General features: G+C 29.8%; 1 protein-coding gene across 9 annotated transcripts; it reads left to right on the forward strand.

Moving 5' to 3' along the window:
- Positions 1–2,416: 2,416 nt before the first annotated feature.
- On the forward strand, positions 2,417–12,022 carry LOC133302558 (MADS-box protein AGL24-like). Of its 9 annotated transcripts, none has more exons than XM_061502352.1 (9): positions 2,417–2,456; positions 4,383–4,602; positions 6,113–6,188; positions 6,875–6,936; positions 7,033–7,132; positions 7,294–7,335; positions 10,238–10,276; positions 10,379–10,482; positions 11,928–12,022. In XM_061502352.1, exons 1-9 carry the CDS (start codon positions 2,432–2,434, stop codon positions 11,935–11,937), a joined length of 678 nt encoding a protein of 225 aa, XP_061358336.1. In that variant the 5' UTR covers positions 2,417–2,431; the 3' UTR covers positions 11,938–12,022. The 9 variants fall into 9 exon arrangements, with proteins under 9 accessions (XP_061358336.1, XP_061358337.1, XP_061358340.1 ...); XM_061502353.1 differs by lacking the exon at positions 2,417–2,456 and adding an exon at positions 3,758–3,913 and having other exon boundaries at positions 4,413–4,602; XM_061502356.1 differs by lacking the exon at positions 2,417–2,456 and adding an exon at positions 3,758–3,913 and having other exon boundaries at positions 4,418–4,602.
- Positions 12,023–12,934: the final 912 nt, after the last annotated feature.

Below are 12,934 nucleotides of genomic sequence, written 5' to 3' on the forward strand. Positions count from 1 at the left end.
GTTTAGTGCAATTTTCTATCAATAAAAAGTATACCGATGTGATTCTAATAGATGCGTGCCATATCTTGTTGGGGAGACCGTGGCAATTTGATAGGAACACACAACATGATGACTTCAAAAATACTTACACTTTCAAGAATGATGGACTGACTATGGCCTTGGGTCATTTTGATTTGAGGGAGAAGATGAAAAATACTATGTCCAGAGTATATTCCAAGAGGAATCTGTCGATACCATTGAGATATTTGCTTGTATGATGATGGAACAGAATTCTAGTGTTTCTAACATTTCTTTGCAGGTTAAGCCATTAGTAGAAGACTTTGCCAATGTGGTTCCTGAGGAGATGTCACATGGACTGCCACCTATGAGATACATCCAATACTGCATTTACTTTGTGTTAGGAGTTGTTATTCTCAACAAAACGTCATATAGGATGAGCCTTAAGGTACAAAAGGAGTTACATTCACATGTTCATGATCATATTATAAGCATAATGTGAAATATAAGCAACAAGCTCACAGGCATATGAATCGAGTTGTTTTCAAGGAAGGCAATATGGTGTGTATCCACCTTAGGAAGGAATATTCTCCACCTAACAAGATTGACAAACTACAAGCTAGAGCTAATGGTCCGTTCAGGGTGTTCAAGAAGATCAATAACAATGCTTACAAGATTGAAGTTCTTGGGAAATACAATATTTCTAGTACTATCAATGTTGTTGACTTGTCTCCTTATCATAATGACGATGAGGGCATACGGTCGAGAGTAACCAAGATGACCTGTTAAATTCGAGGATGAATCTTCTTTTAGTAGGGAAGGATGATGCACTCGGGCACTAACTTGGATTGGACTCAAATTTGGACAGGCAAATCAAAATGGGCTTCTGAGCATGATCTGTCACTTTGCCATGGGCATAAATAGTTTTGGGCCTTTCCATAATTATTCTATATTTTAGGGTTTTTTTTTAATGATTATCAGTTATTTATTATTTTCGTTATTTCTTTGATTCTATTTGAGTGTGCATCGAGTGTACGTTATATTCTTTGATTGCGCATAATCCCCTTTGATTCTATTTGGGTTTTATTTTCATTTTATTTTGTTCCGCCTATTTAAGGCATTGAGAATCCTATTATTATTTGGTTGTTTTGGTTAAATAAAATTAAGAAAAGAGAAATAATTTTTTCATAATTTTTGTGTTCACTCTTTCTTTCTGTTTAGCCAAAATGTTACTGCTTTGATATTAAAAATTAGGATTACATTAAAGTCTACACTGCTGCTTAACTAGGCCTAATACTCATAAATGACATAATTCCAACTCAACATGATCACAATGAGTTAATCAAAATAATAGGTAATTGAAATATCCATTAACTCGATTAATTTTAAAAAATAAAATTAATTACTTAATATTGCTCACATAAAGTAAAATGTCTAACATAACAATCTCCAGAAAAGTTTGAACTTTAGTTGAAATAAGCCAGTTCTCTATTACATATCCTCGAGTTGAGATCCTATTCCGTATAAAGTATGAACATTTCCGAGGTGTCACTCTTTATAACGGTGGACTAAAGATCTTTTTATAATAAGGGTAAAAATAAGAGTTTAAAGTTTTTTATATTTTAGGAAATAAAATTATTTTCTATATACACTAAAAGTGTATATGGCCTAATTTTTCTCTTTTTATCTCTTCTCCTCACATACCCTCGTATACTTTTGTGTGTATAGAAGATAAAATTATTTCATATAATATAAGAAACTTTAATTCCTAAAAGTAAATATTAAAATTTCAAATATTATTAAGACTAATAAAGGAGACTAATTATCTTAAATATCTTTGAGAGAGAGACTAACTCTGAGGACTAAAAGTCTATTATTGTTATAGAAATACTATTATTATTATTATTATGGGAAATGATCCGTTTACAAATTTATTTTACAAATTACACCAATTAAGTATGATCGGTCATACACTTTTACTTGAAGTATGATCGATCAGATATAGTATAGTTTATAAGAGTTTGTAAACAATTTTTTTTTATAAATATATATATATATAATAAAAAAAAATATCAAACTTTAGGGAGGGCAACTACCAAGCCAGGCCCTTCCCTGCCCGTGACTCTTTATGATAGACTTATTCCGACTCCTAGCTACGTTTAATGGCTTGGCTTGGCCACAAGGTGCTTCTCTCATCTATAACACACAAGGTCCTTTTAGGCCTTCAGCTAACCTGGAATAAGGGCTTTAAAAGGATAATCTTGGAGATTGATTCCTTCGTACTCGAATCCAGAAGTTATTACAATTGAATTGACATGTTGTAGTCACTTACACGTTGAGAGAGGAAAATCAGGTTGCTGACTAGCTAGCAACAAGAGGACATAACCATAAATGGCATTTTCAGGACTTTTCTTCTCCTCCGGTTGGATGTGTGATGTGTCTTCTTAGAGACGAAATAGGTATTTCTGCACCTAAAAAATGCGAATAGTAGATCTCTTGCAATTTTTCTTTCCTTTTGTTCCAATTTATATTGGCCAACTTTTCATTTCACATGAATAAATTAAGGAAAGAAGAATTATAGATGCCTAGATGGTGCTTATGAATTTTTCTAACTTCAATGGTATGCAAACTTTAAATTAACGAGTGTTTATTTTAAATTGGTCGGTATTTGAATTAATATGTTAGCGTAAAAAACTTCTAATACAATTTTTTTTTTTTGGTAATACAATTTTTTTTTGTAATTAGTGGATCCGTTTGGATTTGATTTTTTTGTTCTTCAAAAATATTCTGTAATACAAATTTTAAAAATAGAGAACAAGAAAATTTGTTTGAATTTCGATCTAAATTTGACAAGAAGTTACATTTATATATGAAAGTGTACTAACAAAAAATAATAAAACGGAGAAAACGAAGAAATAACTTTCTAAGTCATTTAATCATTTAATATATAAATTTTTAAATTAAATGACATAAATATCGTTCTTCAGAGAGCGAAGAAAGTTAACTTTTTATGCATAATGTCCAAATTTAATTATTATAATTAAATATCATCATTTAAAATTTTAAAAGTTTTATTATTATTGAAATCATTAACAATAAATAATTTTAACATAATTATTCTTATTTAAAATTTTATAAAAAATTAATCATAAAACAGGAGTTATAAGTTAAAATAAACTTAAGCTAGCTAGATTTAGAAAAAATAATTTTAATAAAATATAGTAATTTCAGTCCTATAAAATGCGTTAGAAAATTAAATGTATTTCATAAAATATAAAATTATCAATATTGTCTCATCGGAATCAAATAATTTATGTTTTATTTTACAAAATTGGTATTTTTTATATTTTAAAAAATAAATATAAAAAAATACCCATTTCATAAAATAAAACATAAAATGAAGTCTCCGTTAAATGAATGCATAATAATGAAAGTATATGGCTAAGGTTTGCTGTTAGCTAAAAGCCTTAGAACCTGCTTATGGGGGACCACTGTGAGCGAGCAAGCAGGGAGTACGAGGGCAACGCGGTGTGTGAGTACGAGGGTACATCTTCTGTCATTATCCAAGGACCATGAATGATGGCCAACTATACGGAAACTAATAAACGAGGCACATTGGAAACCACGAAATTAATAAATATCATTTCCGGAAAATCAAAATGTTACTTTTCTAACCATAAAAAGTAAAAACTAAACATATAATTTAAAAAAAAAAATACAAAATACAAAATACAAAAATTTATAATGTAGTACACAAACACCAACTTGGCCATAAAGGGCTTTGGGTCTCGCGAATCATTTTTTTCCTATCTCCCATTTCTGGAAGGCAAGGATTGGTTCTCTCTTGTAAGCTTCATTTTTCACTTTTTTTTCGTCTTGGAAGTGCTTTATCTGCAAATTTTCCATTTTCCGGTAGGTAAGGATTCTTTGGTCTTAGGTTCTTCGTGAAGAAGACCTGTTTGTTTTGCTATTTCAATAAACTAGTTTTTATTTTATTTTTTATTATTATTATTTTTTTCTTCCAGCCTTTCTCGTTGTACTTTCTACTTTCCATAGAAGCATAGTCAATATCAAAAGAAATTATTTATCTTAATCAAAGAAACTTAAATTTGTAGGTTTAGTGCAGTTCAAGGTACGTACTAAATAAAATTAATTGTTTATCTGCTTATTTTATTATGAAGTTTTTAGTTGCTTCTTCCAGAATGAGTGTTTCTCCCCCAGAGCCATCTAGCCGTACATGGTTTTGTCTTGATCCATGATTCTACATTGGTATTTTTAAAAGAATAGCTGATCTTTCTCAATTTCATGTTAAATCCATTGGATTTACTTTTTATAATATATTTATCTGGAGAAAGTTTTTTTTTTTTCTTTTTGTTTTTTCTTAGATGTAATGGTTTGGATGATTTTTGACATAGAGAAGGAAATGCCTAGAAAGAGGATACAGATCAAGAAAATCGATAACATAAGTTCCAGACAGGTGACTTTCTCTAAGAGGAGAAAAGGGCTTTTCAAGAAAGCTCAGGAGCTATCAACCCTTTGTGATGCAGATGTAGCACTCATTGTCTTTTCTACGACTAGCAAGCTCTTTGAGTATGCTAGTTCAAGGTATTGCAGTATCACCATCTTCCCTTTCTTTTTTAATATACTTTCTATTCAGAAGAAAAGAAAACTTACTCTGAGACTAGAAGTTGCAACTTGCAAGTGCCTGGTGTCATCTTAATTATTCAAGTACATATGCTCCTATGTGTTTCCTTTTTTTATTGGTAGAGAGAGAAAAATCAAAGATGGATTTGCCTTATTATAAATATTAATGACTGAGGAAACTTATGACTATATGAGTTCATTATCTTTTTTTTTTTTTTTTTTGGGTGGAATGAGTTCATTATCTAAGTATGCTAAAATTTTCATTTTTTTTTATATTTTTCAAATTCTTTTATCGAGATTTTAACTTATTAGTATTGTTATTTTCCCAAACAAAGTTTTCACTCTTTACAACTTTCTCTTTAAAACATAATATTTGTCAAAATGGATATTCTACATATAATCTTCTTGTACAGATACATTTGTGCAATTACTCATTTTCTTAAGCTAGTTAGGAGCAATACGTGTGTATAATAACTTCACTATAAACTTTTACGTTGCAAACATTTGAAGTCTAAATAAGTTCGACGTTGCAAGTAATCTTATGAGAGAATAAGTTTAAACATTTGAAATGTTTGATTCATGACCATCTCTTTTGAAATGACATGTAACAAGAACTAGTTGAAGCTTGATCAGAGAAGGTAAAGTATCTGAGAATTCCACAATAGCTGTATAGGATTGACTGCTTTCATCAAATCATGGATGGTATTTTCCGAATTGTATCATACTTTTGTGTTTCACACAGAATACCTGAAATACTTTATAATGCTTTCATTTTATAGCATTTCTATTCTCTGAGGCATTTAATCGATAGTCATCTATAGGCAATATATAATGAAGGCTTGATGCCCTAACCAATAGTGACATGTTTGGTTGGATAAAATGACTTTTGATAGAATGGGAATGGAATATATACGGGCTTGCTTGATTGTGTTTTGATTTTTTTGTTCTTAAAATTGTTTTGTAGAATAATTATGGAAACATGTTTTTATGTGTTTGTTTTTTTTGAAAATTAAAAGTCAAAGCATAAAACAAAAACAACTTATACATGTTCTCTTAATGTGATTTGAAAAACTACAGAACAATTATAATTTTTAGAATTATTTTTACAAAGCATGCCTTATCAAATGGATTTTTTTTTTTTTTTGTATTTTTGTTTTGAAAATAAAAAAAACTGTTTTTCAAAACATAATTCAAACAACATTTCCATATTTCCATATTTCTTTTGGTTTAGATAGGAAAGACATATGATTATTTCAATTCCTTTTTCATCTCCCTTCAACTAAATAGGATCCACAGTTTCATGATTTTATCACTTTAAGGAAAGTAGAAACATAATTCCCAATATTCTTGATCACCTAAATATTAGCAATACAATGACAATATGAAGTTTTTAATTTTATGAGCAACATTAATTCAACCGAAAATTAGACGAGTAATTTCAATATATATATAATTTGTTTGTTATTTTCAGTGTGGAACAAGTAATTGAAAGGCTTAATCGGCATTCAGCAATACATAGATTGGACCGTCCATCTATTGAGCAGCAGGTTAATAGCATATACTTGTTATTCTAGTTGTTTGAATGATGAATTCATGATATACCTTTTGATCCTGGAAATAAAAATGCAGAATATTCTTTGACAAACGAACCTGGTGAAGAGTGGTTCTGCAGATTATTTTTCTCTGACTATTTGATGACTGAACAAACAGTTCTTACATGCTTGCATTGAATTTCACATCATAATCCCAGTTTTTTGTTTTATCAAAATCTCATCATCTCATATGCTCTAGTATATATAAATTGAAGTGTCTCTTGTAATTGCATTGCCAATGAATGAAAAATATTACATGTTTCTATAGCATTTACTATATCCTTACGTCTCTAGGAATAGAAACACCAAAAAAAATAACCTCATGGGTTGGCTTTAGCGTGGAATACTACAAAATTTGTATATATGAAATGTCTTGTACATTGATTGCCTAATCACAAAAGGGTGACGATCATTTTATAGCAGTGTAAGGTACACTCTCAATATTAACCGTTGATCCCAATTATATCTAAGGGCTTTAATTTTTTAATAATGTGAGTCATTGGATATAAGTAGATCAATGATCAAGATTGAGTGTAAGACTTCTAACTCTTAGACCAGTGTAAGAATATCCTTCTCCGTCACAAAATTTGTATATAGAAATCATTAAAGTTAAAATTTTAGTTTTGGAAATTTATGCACAGCTTGAGAGGGACTCTAACGACACGCTGCGCAAGAAAGTAGAAGATAATACTCGTGAAGTGAGGTATACACTGCAGAGCTAGTAGTACTTTTGTACCTAAGGTGCATGCACCACACAAAACTATGTGTACTGAGAGACTGGCTTCCATCTTTAACACAGGCAGTTGAATGGGGAAGATCTGCAAGGATTGACATTACAAGAACTACAAAAACTAGAGGAACTACTCAAAAGAGGTTTGACCTGTGTTTCAAAAGCAAAGGTTTGTGCCCTATTATGCTCACAGTATTTTAGGTCATTTCCTCACATGGGATTAAATTGATAACCTATACATTCAATACTTCAACCTTCTCATTATGATCAGTTATGGTTATGTGGAAATGTATTCATGCTTCTGACATAGGATAGTAATATGTCTTTCAGGATGAAAATGCTATGCAAGAGATCAGCACCCTTCAGAGAAAGGTAAATGCTAAACCAAACCTCTGATACATTTCAAATCTCATATATTTGTTGTTATAATTTATAAATTTACGGTCTAATGAGTTTCATCCTTTGACTTGAGAGCAATTATTCCGTAGTTTTGAAAGTTTTCTTCGTAATATAAGTCTAGAATAACTAAAATGGTTATGTGAATGACAAAACAAAATATCTAAAATATGTAAAATATTAAATGAGTGGTAAGTGTTCCTGTATACATCATGATTGCGATAATGGCAATTAAATGATCAAGTGAACTCATCTGGACTAGGTTTAACTTCCTTTAACAATAGATGGCTACCAATGATGAAGCCAAAAGATTTATATAGTGGAAATAGGGACGGAACCTAACATAAGTTTGTCCCCCTTCGAACTCAACCTTCCAAAATTTTATCTTGTAATTACTCATATATAAAAAAGGGTTTAACTTTTTTGCTTTTACTGCAGAAATATTTTATCTGTCACACTCACATAAAAGTGAGTGGATCCCGTTATGAAGAGAAGAGAGAGAAAAATTTGATAAAACCCACTCAGTTTTCTAAGAATGTGACAGACAAATATCTTTGCAGAATAGTTTTTCCATAAAAAAAACTTCGAGAATTATTCAAATTTCTCAGAATTTTTTGTAACTCAAACGCCATTAAAAGGCTTAACCCAACTTATGTACGAAGCTCATATTAAATAGGTCAGTAATGATATTAAACATGTCATACTTGCCTAAAATTTGGATCATATAGTTGTCTTATTTTTCATTAACAAAATCCTAAAATTAATTGTAGTCCATGAAAAATTCCAACATACATGTCATTTGAGTCCTACAAAAGGATTAAATATATGAAAGCAAATTTCTAGATGCAAGGTCTATAACAACTCATAATTTTGTGCAAAAGAATTGTTAAGTATTCTACATCACCGAATTTCCAATAGCTATTCAAGAATGTTGGCGAGAAACTAGATTGAATCTGGTAACAAGCTGCTTAATAAAATTATAGGGATCAAAGTGAAAATATCATAATTAACCTAATTAAAATAATTTGATGAATTAAAAATGTTTTCACTCTTCTAAAGCAATGTTTTTAAACTGGATTAGTCATTGAATTTGTGAAGATATTGATTCAAAGTTTAGCAGTTTAACTATAGCAGCAGTAGAACGAATGATAATTAAATACATTTTTTAATTTTATATAATAAATTAAATAATAAACTTATAACATACTGACGAGTGGTAAACATTCATGATCAACATGAAAACATATTCAAGTTCAACAATAGTGATAACATTTGGTGACAGATTTTGATACCAAATAAAGAATCAATTCAATCCAAAGTTTTTTTTTTGGATACAATTCAATCCAAAGTTTTTTTTGGATACAATTCAATCCAAAGTTTAAGTATGAATGTATTTTTTATTATATTATTTTTTAATGAATTATATAGTATAAAATTAGGCTTTAATGTTTCTACGGTGAATGTAGATAAGTTATCTACATTCGCTCCCAAAACGACGTCGTTTTGCGTTGAAAAATTAAAAAATTATAATAAAAAAACTATTATAACTCGGAAATAAATTATAATTATAAAAATACCTTGATTTCCGTCTTAAAATGACGTCGTATTGGGCTCAACGTAGATAAGTTATCTATATTGACCGTAGAAAAAACGAACCCATAAAACTAATAAAAGGTGCTTTCACCTAAAAGAAAGCTTTGAGAAGAATTGGTTCCCTACATAATATTAGGAGCTTCTACAATCCAACGGGTCTAGGGTTTGATTCTTATTGCCTCGATTCTTCAAATAAAAAGTTTAATTTCATATTTCAAACCCTAAAAAAAACTCTTACTGTGGTAGGCCTGGATTTAAAAAGAAAATTGGTATTTTGCATGGTATTATAGTCTATAACCAAATGGTCAGGAGTTTGAACCTTACCACTCCATTTTCTAATAAAAAATAAAAAGTAAGTTAAAACCTGCATACAACAAACCAAAAAAGGGACTTGTACATTATCCAAGTGATCTTGAGTTCAATCTTTGTGGCCTCTCATTTATTTAATAATCTGGTGATAAATTTTGTAGAAATTCTTAGTATGGATAGGTAAGTTTGTATATTGTCTACTTTTCAGGCTCTTATATAATGGGATGTGTTAGAAGTATAATATAAGAAAAAAAGAAGTATAATATTGTAGGAAAGTTGTTAGGTTATGTAATAGAGAGAGATTTTAGGACCTACACTTGTTTTCAAAAAACAAAAAGAACAATGGGGTCCCACAATCTCTATTTCTATAACATAACCTAACAACTTTCCCATAACATTATAATTCTATTTCCCATAATATAAATATAAAAATTAATAATGTATCTTCACCTAAGAGTTTAATTTCCATATTTAGAACTCTAAAAGAATGGCTCTTGGTGTGATGGGCCTTAATCTAAGAAAAAAAATCTATTTCAAACCCTAAAAGAATGAATTCTTGATGTTCTTGGCCGGTAAATTATTCACACTTGAATTGTATAATGCTCTTGGAGGAATAATGTAATATAAAACCTATAAAAAGTGCTTTCACTTTCACCAAAGCTTATAGGAGAATTGTTTCTTTAATTTTTTTTTTAACACATAAGGGTTTAATTTTGTATATAATCTGTTCTATTTCAATCAGTTTAAGTTATATGATTAAACAATAAGAAAAGATACGAAAGAAATTAGGCCAATGGTATTAGTCGGTGCGTGGCACTGATAATTTATGTAAGAGATATTGAAAAGATAATACTCAAAAGAGTGAATTTTATTTTTGCATATATAATTGATGTTAAGAGGATTCAACCTGCTGCTGCTTTCTTTTCGACTTAACACCCTCTCTCTGCTATAATGTTTCATTGTATTGCTCATACAGGCAGAGGAACTGATGGAAGAAAACCAAAAATTGAAACAGGTGATAGGCTTTTCATACTGTTGCCTGTTTAATAGTTGTGTATGATCTACCAGATAGAGGAATTCTCAGTATATATAATAATGGAACACATGTAAATTTTAGGTACCGAGCCTTATACATGGACAAAGGCAACAATTGGAATGCATTATTAGCAGTTCATCTTATCTTCCTGAAGAGGATTATAGTGACACATCTCTCAAGTTGGGGTTAGTTTACTTCAACCATACATCATCTAAGGCTTATGTGTGGACGGAAGTAGGAACAGTGAACAAAATGTCACTGTGCATCAAGTTTTTTTATTCAAATGTCATGTGAACAGTGTTATTTTTCAATATGACATGTGGGCAAGTTAGCTGGGCACTATAACAAACTCGGTTTACTGACATGTCACATTTCTAGTGGACACCATGGTTGGAATACATAAAAATTATGCATTCCAACCAAGTTCGCTACCTCAAGTAGCAAACTTGGTACTTGGTGTCCACTAGAAACGTGACACGTAAGCAAATCGAGTTCGCTATAGTGCCCAGCGAACTTGTTCACATGACATATTAGGAAATAACACTGTTCGCGTGACATTTGGGTAAAAAACTTGATGAATAGTGACATTTTGGTCAATGTTCAGACAGAAGTATTGGTAAAAAAAAAAAGGAAATGAAAAAAGTTTTAAGTAAATATCACTTTTATTTAGGAGTTCTTTAAAATAAGGTGAGGAATAAGTGGGGTTATTTTAATTTCTGTGACCATAAATCATTCTTTATTTATTTTTAATAAAATTTTAAAGCATAAAGGATTTTAACAATCCAAACAATGAAAAAAAAAAACTTATACCTTAATCTTTAATACACTTCTTTTTCTTTTTCCCGTTTTTCACTCCCAAACATACCTTTAACATACTCATTGAAGATTGAGAAAGGTTCAAAATACTCAACGATCACCAAATGGTGGTAGCTCAGTTAGCGGGAGTTGAGTAGGTGGGGGGTGAGAATATGTGTTCGATTCTCTTTAGTATCATCTTTGAGGGATTTAAAGTCTTAATCTTGGACCTGTTCCAAATCAGACTAGTCGCGAAGCAATGAACCGATTGAAATATTTAAAAAAAAAAAAAAAAAACTCAACTGGCACTAGCCCTAATGTTTAAAAATTAGGGTTTAACCTTTAAGATCGAAAACATCCTTTGACTTTCTCAACACTCAAGTCAAAATTATGCAAATAATATATATATCTCCCAAAAAATTAATAATATTCCAAAATCATGTTGAATAGTAGCTTGGTATATTGGATTTTTTTTATGAAAATTGATTCTTATAAACGTGTAAAGCATATATTGAACTTTTTTTTTTTTTGATAAACAGCATATATTGAACTTTACCAGAGGGTTTGTGGAATTTGATTTTAGAAGTGAAACTAGAGATTTTTTTTTTTTATAAAAATTTCAATCAATATTGCATAATTAGTTTTAACAAGTAAAATCTAAAAATGTTCTTTATAAACTAGAACTTAAAAACTTATTCATCTTAAAATATATTCTCTTAATTAATAAATATTTTCTTGGATTTTCAAGACGTTTGTTCGTAGAAAGTTTGGATTGTCTTTTTACTCCATTGTTGTTGAAAACTACTCATTTGAGTTCGTCTGTGTGTCCATGCAGGTTACCTTGACTTAAATAAAAATAAAAATATTGATTCAGAGGACTATAAGGAGAAGTGAACAGATTCATTTCCTTTCTTAGTCACTCAAAACCAATTCAATCCTGCTGTTTGAAAAAAAATTACTCGTTTAAAGTAATTATATTCGAGGTGAGGCGACCATGCTTGTAGAATTGTACTTGAATTCATATTGTTCTATTTTCTTTTGGCAAAATGTGCATAGTTAATGGTAGATGCTTTGATCGTGTCTATAGTTTATGGGTTATATTTATCTTATTTTATATGAGATAAACAATTTTTCTATACATACAAAAGAGGGGTGGATTTTACCACTCTTTTTTTCTCTTTCCTCTTATATGTGGGTCCCACATATAATTTTATTTCTACAACATGAGGTAACTTCTTTCCTACAACATAAAAAAGTATTTCTCATAGTTTTTTATCATAAAGTTTTTATCCTTTACTATATATATATATATATATATATATATATATATATATATATATATGTGAGTTTAATATTTCCTCTCTTCTTTATATATATATATATATATATATATATATATATAGGTAAAATTATTTCTGCAGCCGCTTTACGTACAACAACGACAAGTATATGGTTATGATTTTTCACATTTAATGCTTCCATCCTTTGTATGGTTATGATTCCTTGCATTTAATGATTTCAAGTATATATATGGCAAGTATTTGATTGTTGCACGTACAACAGCTGTAGAAATGTAAACCTCATATATATATATATATATATATATATATATATATATATATATATATATTTATATAGGCAAGGATTTGACACCAGTGTCAAATTTTAATTTTGACATTTCATCTGAGAGCCATTAGATCACAAAAAATCAATAGTGTCACATGGTTACAAATCAGAGTCGTTGATCTTTTGTGATCTAATGGCTTTCAGATAAGGTGTCAAAATTGAAATTTGACACTGGTGTCAAAGGATCCTAGTTAATAGGCAAGATATTCTTAAACC

Source organism: Gastrolobium bilobum, unplaced genomic scaffold (genome assembly GCF_033153095.1).
Source record: "Gastrolobium bilobum isolate Gb01-03AN ecotype WA unplaced genomic scaffold, APGP_CSIRO_Gbil_v1 utg35049, whole genome shotgun sequence".
NCBI classification, from domain to species: domain Eukaryota; kingdom Viridiplantae; phylum Streptophyta; class Magnoliopsida; order Fabales; family Fabaceae; genus Gastrolobium; species Gastrolobium bilobum.